The sequence below is a fragment of the Acipenser ruthenus genome, chromosome 5 (assembly GCF_902713425.1).
Source record: "Acipenser ruthenus chromosome 5, fAciRut3.2 maternal haplotype, whole genome shotgun sequence".
NCBI lineage: Eukaryota > Metazoa > Chordata > Actinopteri > Acipenseriformes > Acipenseridae > Acipenser > Acipenser ruthenus.
The window spans coordinates 10,850,674-10,864,566 of record NC_081193.1 but is presented as its reverse complement, the minus strand read 5'-3'; the positions used below and the strand labels follow the sequence as shown (position 1 = coordinate 10,864,566).

Genomic DNA, 13,893 nt, shown 5'->3' with positions numbered 1-13,893 from the left:
CTTTATATAAATCACCTGTCTAGCTGCCCACTACTGCCAGCCTCAATTACTATTGTTTAGTTTGAAACAACTTCCATATAAAGGCCACCTGTCCACAAGAGACACATTGCAGACTACAACATCCCCAAGAGCATGGGTTGTCAAACTGGACTGTACTTGTTATTTGATTCTTGGGTTTATGAGGTGTAAACCACCCCCGTTTTAAGAATGGAACTATTGTACATTCTGAAAGCTTGCTTCTTCATACAGTACACTTCCATGAAAACAGTTCCAGACTGGTTTCCATAAAATAAGGCTATTACCATATGTGAAAAGACCATTGGTGTGTGGCTAATTTTGAGTCTAGCTCATTACTTAATGTTATTGTACAACTGTAAGTATAGGTTATAACATGAGCAGTGTTCCAAGTCCTACAGAAGTAACTCAACAAAACCAATCAGTACGACTCCATACTCGGCTTTAGTGTTGCTTTAGTAATGGTAAATCAAATTACAACATTTTAAATACCATCAATGCTGGATCCCCTTGATCCCAAGTGGTAACTCTGGAGGACTGTAAAACCATAAACCTGCTCTGGGTGCCCTGCGTTTGACACCCCTGCCTTAGTCACTAAGCATGGACATTGTCTGTCTTAATGTAGACAGCATGATTGGTAAAGAACAAGTTTTTTCTATGACACATCCTTTAGTCTACCCTTTTTAATGTCCTGTTTTTTTATTTTTAATTTTTTTTTATTAATTCAACAACAGGTAGCTATGATGTCAGTGGAAGCCTTTGTTTATCAAAAGTGGGCATTATTCTTTGTATCGCATTATTTGTATTTTACAGGCCAAAAATAGGAAATTATTTAGAAACTTAAAATAACCAAAAAATTACATTTTTAAAAATCATTTTCAACTGTATATAAAGTTTACATCTGTTTGCAAACCAACAAGCAGATTAAAACCCCAAACGTTTTTTAGTAAGATAAAGATTAAAGGTTGCATGTCCACCATATCGGCACTGTTCCCATTCAAGTCAGGTTTACATGAAGGAGTTTCAGCTTGTAACATTGCAGTGCTCTTAGCTAGACAGTTCTATGGCTATTCTGGGAAACAAAACCACTGGAGGTGCTGCCGAGGGATGAAGGAAAGATACTGTATTATTTTCTCTGCAAACTTTTTTTTTTTTTTTTTTTGACAGTTTATAGTTTAACCCTGTACAACTAGCACAGAGTACAGCCCCTGCTGGTTTGGTATCTTTAGCCTAGCATATAGTTGGTTTGTCACGGGTTTCTTTATTTGACATTTTTTGTTGCAGCTGAGTTGTTGTATTGTACTACACGTAGGAGGTGACAGTTGTCTATCAGCAAGGACTGGCTTTTTTTGTGCATGTTAGGTAGCAGAGTTTACAGGCATCTTAAATGAAGAGTGCTCAGTTTCTACACTGGAGTTGCATACAGAACTCTGTGGAATCACACGGATTACCCATCTTGAAATTAAGATCCCAACAGAATCTACTTGTATAAAAACATAGCATTGTTAACTGACATGTGAATAAGGGTTTGCTTTTTTACTTTTATTTGTTTTAAATTTTACAACACAGTGCAATTACAATGTGCATAATATGTTTCATGGATACCAACACTTGTTGATACATTTGGCACTTTCAAAACACACTGTAAAGAAAAGAAAAAACATTTAAAAATTAAACAAATCTTATGGAAAACACTCTAAACACATTTTAGTGTTTGTTTGAATTAGTTTTGTTTTCAGACATACAAAAATAAACACTAACGTGTGAATTCTATACATACTTATTTGTTTTGTTTTAAGGGCCCTTATGAGAGCAAGACAAGTAATTTTAGATAGATCAATGTGAATATTTATATATTATGCGTCTAGCAAAAGTTTTTCCTTAATATTCTGACACCATTTTATAGCATGTGTAGGTCAAAAAGACCAAAAGAAAAACATGCATATGCTTCTTCAAATGTTTACATGGCTTACGTTAACAAAAGGGCAATCGCTCTTGACAATCCATTTTATATTTTGTATAAAACGCTGTTTCATCTTTGTGCCGTCTACAACTAGACTAGTCAGTACTCCACTGTACCTTTTGCATCATTAAAAAAAAAAAAAATACAAATGTTCCACATATGTGGACTTGAATTAATACACTGACATTTTGTTTGCAGAGATTTTGCAAAATTAACAGGGGTAAATGCATTGTGAATGTGTGTAATTGATTTATATGCATTGCTACAGTTTGACACAAACACATAATTGATGTTCATCAGCACATTCCAATTAGCTCATGATTGCCCACCTTACACAGTGAATCACTAGTTCTGTTGGGTTTATTTGAATTATGTTCCTGACCATTTGCAATGCTCCAAGCAAAAATATTTTTAAACAATTACTCAAAATAAAGTGTTAAAATGAAGAAAATGGTAAGTTTAATGGTGCAGAGTTGCCCTCAGCTGCCTAAAGCCAAAAAAAATACTTTATTATTGAAATTTGTTTGTTCACTCAGTTAGCATGGTTGGTTCAATCAGTTGAAATCATTAGTACACTTCAATAAACCCATTTCTGTAGTACTTCTGAAAAACAACTTAACATTGTTGATAGGATTAGCACTCATTGATTTACGAAGGAGACATATTTCTCAAATACAAAAAAAAAAAAAAATACATCCAAAAACAAATAAATGATCATTTATTTGCTCATGTCAGAGCAATAAATTATTATGGTTAGTATTAAATCAGCTTAAGAATGGCCCACTTCTATCTCCACTCTATATGTGGCGACAATACAGAAAAGCGCACACAGGCTGTACCATCAGAAATAAAGGGGTGCTGGTTAAGGTCAAATTTAGTGCCTATTTACAAGCTGGAGTGTCAGAACTAAATAAGATAGGCACTACCTACTGACTGGAATGCGGCGCTAAAATAGACTCCCTAATTACTCCATGTAAATTATGTAGACATTTTAAAAAGGTACATATCGACAGCTCCGAATTCTGTGTTTGGAAAGCAGTATCCATGCAAATAAGGAACGTTCCCTTAATACTCATTTCTCAGAAAGTACCGTGATCCTCACAAATGCTCCGAAAGAAAGGTGCAGCCCTTGCAAGAGGCATGCAAGTCTCAACAGGTCCGCTGTTTTTGAAAGGAATTAAGGTATTATGGGAAACTCCTGTATGACTCTTAACTTTCCGCTTGCATCCACCTTGCGTTTTTCTCTTATTAAATCCTCCAAACTGTGAAACATCAAGCTATGCACGTTATTTTCAGAGACGTGGATCTTAAGAAAATAGCGCTGTTCTGCAGTCTGTACTTCCCCTCCGGCTTTGAACTCCCGTTTGCCAAATCTGCACCAGGCAGCAAAACTTTCAGAGTTTGTCCAACAGATCTCATCAGTCCGAAGTCCCAGGTGCCCGCACGCATTCTGCATGACCAGATCGGCTGGGAGCGGTCTGTATCTGTACCAGTTATTCACTATCCTGCCCAATCGTCCATTACTAATTTCATACAGACTATCCTTGCGGATTTCCCCTTTGTACAAATGAATGATCTGACCCTTCCCCTCGTAAATAGCCCAGTGCGGGGGCTGATCGTTGGCTACATGGACAAGTTCCAGCACGTCCCCGGGTTTGCACATGGTAAGCAGAGTTTTCATAGAATACATATTCAGATCTTCGTTCTCTCTTAATTTGGAGAAAATACATTCCTGGCAGCAGAAAGCAGAATATTCGATCTCGTTTAGAACTATGTGCCCGTCCTTGCTTGGACTCTGATCTTTGTAATTCTCGGGCTGCGATCGGTCATCCAAGTCTTCCTCTTCATCCGAGAAAAAATAAGCCACTCCGACCCTCAGCTCGTCCTTCTCTATCCCCGATGGGTCCCCAGTGGGCAGCTCGCTGTAATTTAGGTGGGTGATACGATCCAGTTGATTTCCCATCAATGACGGGGCTGGGAAAAGGCATGGAATACTGTATCTACAATAAAATAACAATATATACGTGACAGTTTGAGTAAATATGTAGCATCTGTAATTCATGATTTATTTATATATTTTCATGCGACTAAATGGTTGTTTTTTGTACTCCTTTGGAATGCACATTGCTATACCCAATATAGTACTAAAGTGCTGTTTAGAGAGGAAAAGGAGGAAACTGCGCATGTTATCTGCAAGACATTTAACACTACAACTATATAAAGCCGGGTGTTCAAGCAAAGAAAAAAAAGAAATCACAACGGCTCACTATAACACATTAATGTTTAAAACAAAGCAATAACACATCTTCTGTTTTTTTTAAAAACGACAATTATATTGTAAACCTTAACCCCACAAGAGCGTTGATAACATAAATAAATAGTACAGCACTGCTAATACAGTTTTCTAATGCACTGCATGTTTGCTGACTTTGATATTTTTATCCAGGCTTGGTGCCTGCTGCGAGGTTGCAGAGGCTTACTCGTGAAGTAAAAACATTACCTGAGTGTTTTTGCCAGGTGAACGCTTAGAGGTCCCTGTGTGCCATCAGCGATCTCAGGGTTACTCTTTATCACTTCTCTCTCTTTCTCAGTTCTGTATTGTGACCTGTGATTTCGACACAGCACTTCAGTTTAAGTAGGACCACGAAACCCCGCCCCAAGTTGTAAAACCTGCCCTCCTGGGCAATCATTGGCCGAGAGATCTCAAGTCAAATTGTCTGTAGAATGCTAAAGGAGCACCGTGTATATCAATCAACAAACGCACAGTAGATTTTCCAAACTTCTTTGTTGTCTGGTGATTTTGTTGAGAGGGAGAGATAATGGAGATATGAAACGTGGTTTACATAGTTCCCCTGGCTTTCTTACAAAATAGCACAGGGCAAAACCAGGCAGATTTATTTATTTCTTAGCAGATACCCTTATCCAGGGCGACTTACAATTGTAACAAGATATCACATTATTTTTACATACAATTACATTATTTTTTACACATTATTTAAGACTTTAAAGACTGCCAGAGTTGTTCAAAGGATACAAATATGAAACATTAAATGTCAAACTAACATTTAATAACAATAGAAAAGCAATTATTGTGTTTTTTTTCTGTTATTTATTTATTTATTTATTCATTTACAAAATAACCATGAAACATATACTATACATAGTATGTGTAAGCAATAAGACCCTCCACATCATGCATTAACGGTATTATGGACCATTTGGTTGAAATAGTGCCACCCATTACCCAAACAGACCATAATGCTGGAGAAATCACAGAAGATGTTAGTCACAATACAATGGCATGTCATTAAAAGCAACACTTAACAGTGAGTTATAAAATAAAGATACACTACACTTGCAAAACCACTAAAAACTAAAAAGTAGCAAACAGTACCTACAGCACATCAGTATTATCCCCCTTCTGGGATTATAGTGGATATCGTGCGATTGCAATGATCCCCTTGTCCCATTCTGATAAAACTGTAGAGTTCTGTATCTGTATCTGAAGAATTAGGATATACAATATTGTCAGACTCTGTACTGACAGACATACGACATGCTGATGCTGTCAATGTGTTGTGCTAATGAACACCATAAACACGCTTTTTTAAAACTCAATAAGCAGCTGACTAGCATTGCAATACTGTAAGGATAGATAGAGAAACTCTATTTGAAGTTTCATCTTAAGTGGATAAGCTGCTCTTGATATGTAAAAACGTCAGTGTGATGTACACAGAACGTCAGGACACACAAACAGCATCAATACATCAGAGGTGCAAGTGGTGCAAATGCAGAACTTCTCATGGATCTACATGCTACATTGCATCCTGGGAAAAGGGTGTACAAATCACAATTTAAAAATACAAAATGTGATGGCAGCAGCATGAGAAATTCTCACTCTCACCAATGACACACTACTCCCCTTGTCACTTTCGCATTCTTTGAATTTTCATAGAGGTAATCCACATTTAGCCCATGCCTTACATGATAGAAGAAAACACCTGATCTTTTTACTGTTTGTCTTTGTGATTTGTGAGTTATGTTCGCTGGGGAATCAGTGTAATTGACATTTAACACAGAGATATGAAAAGAACCTATTTTCTTTTCCTAAGAAATGTGTGACACTTCTTTCACTCTGGACCTCTGTGTAAAAAAACGCTCACAGCTTGTGCTCCCTGAAGGCCGAGCCATTGTTTTGAAAAAAATATGCTATTTTAAAAAATCGTGCTTTTAAAACATACAGGTGTCACCCTGTCAGCAACTGGGTCCTTTATTGCCTGTCATTTTATGTCATGTATCTGCACAGTGCTGCTCATCATAGACACATTTCTAAATAAACCTTGCCATAAAGTATTTTTATAAAGAACATGTGTGTGACCCAGTAAAACATAGAGAGCATTCAAAGCTTTTGAAAAATAGAAAATAACTGGTACAAAGTTCAGTACAAAGGAACAAAAACGTATGAATCCTGCTGTTTTAATAAAGGATACAAATTAAAATGTATATATTTTTTTATCATGAACTCCTACCTGTCTTGCATCTCCATAAGTACATTAATGGTAAGCCTAACATATTTCATAGGCATCCTGTATTATGCATGGGCAAGAATGCCTGTTGTTAGCACTAAGCTTTGGCATACAAGGTTTATGGGGATTAACTTTTTCCATGATAGTCGTTTCTAAAAATTAGTAGATGCCAATTATTAGCAACCCTGATAAAGACAACTTTCAGTTATTAACAACATTTTCCCGGGAACCAATCCCGTCCCATAGACTTTAATGTTAATGGAATTCTCATATTAGCAACTGCACGCCGCTTATTTACAGCTTTATTACTAGTTGCCAGTGCTACAGAGCGCACTTGCATGATTTTTGCACACACTTCATGCAGCTTTTATAACACACTGACTTCGCAACTACGTATTTCTGGCGGACTGAGGCAGAATCGTGGCTTTGAAACTGGTTACGAAGCTGCACGCAAAATTGAGATGGATTTACAGCGGGAATTGGTACCGTGTAAAAAGCAGACAACGTTAGAGACAATTTCTTATTTTAAAAGTGTGTTCTTTAGAATTGATTGTAAGTACAACACATATTTTTATGTTTGCTTTACTTACATCATTGTGTTATACTATTTAAGCCTACTCCCTTTTTTGTTTGCTTTAAACACGCGTGAAGTAAACAGTTCTATGTTTGGGTATTTTGTGTTTCTCATGTTAATTTTTTAACACTGTAACATTTAAAACATGTGTATTTCAGTGGCACATTTGTACAACTACAACTACATTTGTACAACTATATATATATATTGTAGCGATCTCGGTCCACACACATGGGTGGGCGTGAACCTGGGACCTCGTACTAAAGCATAGCGCCGATACCACTGTACAAAAGAGCCAGGTCCTTTGCAAGGAGCATATATCGGGCTTATGTCTTTGTGTGTGATTACACCGCCTACAAGCCCTGCTGCTGCCTTCTTCTGTGCACACTACAATATATATATATATATATATATATATATATATATATATATATATATATATATATATATATATATATATATAGTAATAAAGTCATTCAAGGGCACTATATAAGCTTGAGGATGGAAAGAGCTTTATGCCTTGTAAATGCACTGTACAGCCACTAGAGGTCTTGGCCTGACTACAAGGGAGTCAGGAAGAAACTACATTGCCCAGAAGGCCACAGGGTTTGGCTTGATGGCCCAGTTAATTGATTTATTGTTGGCAGCTGGACTTAATGACAAGCCCTTTAAAAAGGGAGAGGTTCAACCCGTCTGGGTGAGGTGTATGGAAGAAGGGCACATGTGTGTGGATCTGGAGAGAAAAAAAAAAAAAAAAAAAAAACAAACAAACAACAACAAAAACACAACACAACACAACACAACACACAAATATCAAAACGCGTTGTTAAAGAAATTAAGTTTAATATTAGTTTTTTGTTTGTTACAGGTAAACAGCTAGCTGTCCCGTGGTTAGACAGGGCTTCCTTATAAAAGTTAAGTTAGCACTCCTTGCCAGAGTTAGGCTTTTGTTTTGTTTGTTTGTTTGTTTTGTTATAGTGAATTCAAATAAATAAAGAAAGAACACCAAGAGAAACAAGAGAAACATAATGTTTTTGAAATGGTGAAAAAATATTTTAAAACAACTGATATGGATTTTGTGAGGCCTGTTCAGCTTTCTGAAAAAAAATGAGATTAGACCGGAAGTGACGTAGTGGTGGGCCAACGTTGCTGTACACAGTCATGGCGAGGAATCAAGAGAGCGCGAATTTTGACAGAGAGTCTGATGTGTTGCCACTTTTTGGCAATTCCAGCTGTTCAGCCTGGAACCTCCTGCGAGACATAGGGATCCTGTAGCAGTCAAGAGAAGAGCTAGGCTAAATAGAGATCGGCAGATTTAATTCTATGGCTTCTCAATAGCTATGGAATACTGTACCCCCACCCATGTAGAATATTGGGGGACCCAATACATACCTCACAGGACAGTCTGTACAAAAAACATTTTAGGAGGAATGTGAATGCAGCCAAAGATTTATTTGCAGTCTACACTGAGGGACAAATAGAGCTTTAACCAAACAGAAGAGTAAAATAAATTTAAAAAGACATGCTGCCCAGTATTTGTGTTATGTTTTACTTGGTCTGACTTCTATTCATTGCTTATTAAATATTACTGAAGTCTTTCTGGGCAGTGATAACTCATTGATTAGTTTACATTTTAGATACAGAATTTCACATGTCAAAAACAATATATAGAATTGCTAAAAATAAATATGTGACGCTTTCGTGCCTCAAACTAAGTGAGTTCATCACGGTAACTAAGTCAAACAACAAGCCTGACTACATCACGGTTTTATTGGGAGAAAATAGTGTGGAGCGTAAACACAGATATATTTGACTTTCCAATTCAGCCGTCTTTCAAAAAAAAATAAAAAAAATTACAGGGGATACTGAATTCCATGGGGTACCAAAATCAGTTTCTCACCTGTCTGTACGCACGGGATGCCACCTTGTCTTAATAAAAAATGCGTGCCATGTAACTATGCCTCTGAAACTAAAATAATTTTATGTTGCAACAAGTCTGGATACTATATTGATCTTTTGAAAAAAAAAAGCAGTAATGCGGGCATGTCTCTGTCGTGAATATAGGTTGTCAAAATTATTTTTGGCTTGTAAAGCAACCATGCGGCAAGCAAAATTGATTAAAGAAAAAAAATAAGTTTTTTTTTTTTGAGGATCTGATTAACTTTTCATGTCGGGTTGATTTGGAATAAAAGATCAGTTTGGGATTCTTGTATGCTGGATTAAGATGTGGTGCAATTTGAAACGATTTGTTTCAGATTGATTTTGAATAAATGTTCAGCTTCAATTCGGGATTTCTGCATTTTGCACTGTGTTTTAATTCTTTAACCAACAGGATAAAGCAAAGGCAGAATACTGCATACATGAGACGATCAGGTATGTGTAATTCTACTTGTATTTACAATCTCATCTCATTAATTTACTCCAACAGTTTATCGTTCATTTTGATTGTCCTTTCACTGTAATGGACCCCTCGAATAAGGAACAAAAGGCTTGGACCCCAGCAGGTTCTTTATAGCCAGGGTATACTGTATTATATTTTGTCATATACAATTGCATATCGTTCATAATATACATAAAGTTCCATATTTACTGGGCCTGGGGATGTAGCGTTAGGTAGTGGTCAACCAAAATAATAACAATAAGCAATGAAAAAGGAGTCCCACTTGTTATTAAAAGCTAAAATATATTTTATTGTTTGAATGTTAAAAACAAAAGAGAACATAAGAACATAAGAAAGTTTACATTCAGCCCATCTTGCTCGTTTGGTTGTTAGTAGCTTATTGATCCCAGAATCTCATCAAGGAGCTTCTTGAAGGATCCCAGGACGTCAGCTTCAACAACATTACTTGGGAGTTGGTTCCAGACCCTCACAATTCTCTGTGTAAAAAAGTGCCTCCTATTTTCTGTTTCTGTTCCTATCTGCATACGACATGCCTTTTAAACCCAGGATAATTCTGGTTGCTCTTCTTTACACTCTTTCTAGAGCAGCAATATCCTTTTTGTAACACGGTGACCAGAACTGAACACAATATTCTAGGTGAGGTCTCACTAATGCATTGTAAAGTTTTAACATTACTTCCCTTGATAAATTCAACACTTCTCACAATGTATCCAAGCATCTTGTTGGCCTTTTTTTATAGCTTCCCCACATTGTCTAGATGAAGACATTTAACCTCCTCTTTGAATGTTTTCTTGCTGTTATAATATTGGAAAAACATTTTGGAATTGGTTTTAGCCCCCTTAGCAATATTGATTTATATCTTTCTCTTGGCCTTTCTATCTTCCTCTTTTACTTGTGTTTGCAGTTCCAAGTACTCTTTCTGTGTGCTTTGTTTTTGGTCCCTTTTAAATGCTCTGTAAAGTGCCTTTTTTCGCTGAATATTTTTTTAATTGATCTATTAAACCATTTTGGCCATTTTTTTTAGATTTAGATTTGTCTGCTTTTGGGATGTAATTGTTTTGCGCATCTAGTATTACATTTTTAAAAAACAGCCATCCTTTTTCTGTGGATGTTCTCTCTATTTTACTCCAATCTACTTCTGTTAGTCTCTGTTTCATACCTTCATAGTTTGCTTTTCTAAAATTGTAAACCTTAGCTTTAGTCATTACTTTTGGGGTTTTAAAAAATACTTCAAATGAGACCATGTTGTGGTCTGAGTTTGCCAATGGCTCTCTGACCTCTGTTTTAGTTATTCTGTCTTCATTATTTGAAAAGACTAAATCAAGGCATGCCTCCCCTCTAGTCGGTGCCTTGACAAATTGCGTTAGGAAGCAGTCATTTGTCATTTCCACCATTTCAATTTCTTCCGTCGTGCTCCCGTTTTATACTGGGGAAGTTGAAATCCCCCATTAGTATGGCTTCTCCTTTTCTACACGCATTTCTAATGTCATTGTATAACAGATTATTTTGCTCGGCGTCTGAATTTGGCAGTCTATAGCATGCTCCTATTATTATGCCCTTTGAATTTTTGTCCATTATTCTGACCAATATTGATTCGGCATTGTTTTCTTTGTCCAGATTTAACACCTGGCCTTCAAGACTATTTCTTATGTATAGCGCTACCCCTCCACCTCTTCTGTCCTGCCTGTCTTTCCTATACAGCGTGTACCCACTAATATTATACTCGTCGCCATCACTCTCAGACAACCAAGTTTCTGTAAGACCTATCACATCGTAGTTACTTGTTAGTGCAGTAGCTTCAAGTTATAACCTCTCAAGAGAAAAATAAAAAATCTGATGTTTTGGTCCTAAATGGGACCTTCCTCAGAGAGAAAGTGCTGTAAGCAGGACTTTAGACCTTGGGTAGGCTGAGGTATGGAGCGCCATTTGTGCCCAAACTATCCAGCCATTAATTTGTCAATTTGTTTGTCAATTCATGAATTGGTCCATTTATTCAGCCATTCATCCATAAATTTGTCAATTCATACAGTAATTCATAAAGGTATTTGTTAATTCATCTAATAATTAATTAATTAATTTGTCAATTCATTAATACGAAAGGCTGTACGGACTTTAGTGTGAAGCGTTTGCTCGGCGCTTGACCTGCAAATTTCCAATCAACCAGACGAACTTCCCTGCAAACTTTCCAACAAACAGACAAACTTCCAACTGCCAGTCTCGCACTGCCGAAAACACTCAAACCTTTCTAGCCAATGGGAGCACACACTAATATTTGAACCAATGAAAATCCAGCCTCACTCAAAACTGCTTCAGCCAATGATATTGCAGTTTATTAGAAAGGGCGTTTCAAAAGATAATCCATTTTTATTATTATTATTATTTATTTCTTAGCAGACGCCCTTATCCAGGGCGACTTACAATTGTTACAAGATATCACATTATACATTATTTCACATGCAATTACCCATTTATACAGTTGGGTTTTTACTGGAGCAATCTAGGTAAAGTACCTTGCTCAAGGGTTTGATTTGATTCCGCTGATTTTCAATGGAGACTTCCGTCTCACTGCGCGCAAAGCATTGTGGTATATACAGAGAGCTCGGCAGAATTTTTTCAATGGAGAGGCAATGGAAGCGTATGAAATTTTGCTGGTTTGTGCTGGTTTTCGCCATGTTAAAAAAATGCATCAAACTTTTGAAGTAGAGTTCACATTTGCCCAAGGTCTTTTGAAGAAAACAGCAACATTAGCAAATTATGACAATACGTATTTATTATGAAAAATACTTTTCTCAGGACTGTCCTGTTCCGCGGCGATGCGTAGTAAATACAGTTACTGCTGATCTATTGACAGCTTTCAGAAGCGGGTAATGGGAAATTTAATAGCTATATCATATCAGATATATTTTATTACTATTTTAGTGTAAGTTTATTATTTGTGATCAATCATTTAACAAATATACGGATGAACATTACCTTTTTTTTACCTACTTTGTCCAAGTAGCTACCGGTAGTTTGTTTACTGTACTATATTGCTGTGTCTTGATAATATTTTAGTAAAGTAACTGGTGTTACCGGACTGTTAAATGATTTAATGAATACGCTTCTTTAGAGCGATGTTTCTGCGCATGCGCAACCGAACAGGACAGTGGATTAATTATTTTTACCAAGTTCAGAGTGAGTCTAGTAGTGTGGAGTAGTGGTTAGGGCTCTGGACTCTTGACTGGAGGGTCGTGGGTTCAATCCCAGGTGGGGGACACTGCTGTTGTACCCTTGAGCAAGGTACTTTACCTAGATTGCTCCAGTAAAAACCCAACTGTATAAATGGGTAATTGTATGTAAAAATAATGTGTAAAATGTAATTGTATGTAAAAAATAATGTGATATATTGTAACAATTGTAAGTTGCCCTGGATAAGGGTGTCTGCTAAGAAATAAATAATAATAAATAATATAAAAAAGTAACCAGTCAGTAATTAAATTAATCATTAAATATATGAACCTCAAACCATGACCTAAAATGTAGTTGCAATATACTGAAAAAGCATTTAATAATAATAAAGCAACAGACATTTAAATTACGAAACATAATGTAAGCCACTTCAAAGCAAGGTGCATGTCTATCATCACTTTCTATGCCTCTATCCTAAATTACCCTAATTAATGTTATCATGTTGTTTAAAATTGTAGTTTCCTGTAATTTCAAATGGCTCGTCTTTAGATTACTGTAGCTTTTGTTTTAGGATCAATTGCTTTTATAAAGTTGATGTTAGATCCATACATATTACAATTATCAGTTACTTATATAATCATTTGATCATATGACAACTGAGTATACTTGTAGTTCTCAAAAGCCATAAATACCTATTGAACGATACTGAGGTCGTCTAGGTGCACCGAGTTGCTTTGTCTTGTCAAAGTGGCAGCCAAGTGCCCTCCTCCTCGTCAAGCATTTGTAGCTCAAACTCCTCACCAGAATCTCCAGGAATGATGTTGCTGGCTGCTTCAGCTGCAATTAATATTTACTGATCATAAGTAAACTACTACACTGCGCTGCCTAACTTTCGAGAATAAAAATTTCTCTTATAGGCACAATTTTACTAGTTTACAAAGTTGGAAAAATGTTAAGTAACCCTGCTGGCTTCCAGTTTCCTGCGCTGTTGATACGCGAGCTCCGCTGCTGTCATGTGATGTGCTGTCAACAGCAGGCTGAGCGGCCGTGTCCTCTATGTCGTCGGCATGGCTTCAGTGGCTGCGCGATAGGTGCAACTGCACACAGGCCCACGCACTCAGAGGGCCCGGAGGGGTTCGAAAGTTTTTTTATTTATTTATTTTTAACAATGATAGCATCCTTCGCATTTATATTTGCAGATGTATAACTGTAGCTGCCGGTGTGCGGTGCCAGTAATTCAGATTGC

At 36.8% G+C, this 13,893-nt stretch overlaps 1 protein-coding gene across 1 annotated transcript; it reads right to left on the bottom strand.

Annotated features, from left to right (window-relative positions):
• Positions 1–1,536: 1,536 nt before the first annotated feature.
• Positions 1,537–4,581, bottom strand: lratd1 (LRAT domain containing 1). Its single transcript, XM_034003933.3, has 2 exons — positions 4,479–4,581; positions 1,537–3,978 (listed from the first exon to the last, which is right to left on the bottom strand). Exon 2 carries the CDS (start codon positions 3,939–3,941, stop codon positions 3,156–3,158), a length of 786 nt encoding a protein of 261 aa, XP_033859824.3. The 5' UTR covers positions 3,942–3,978; positions 4,479–4,581; the 3' UTR covers positions 1,537–3,155.
• Positions 4,582–13,893: the final 9,312 nt, after the last annotated feature.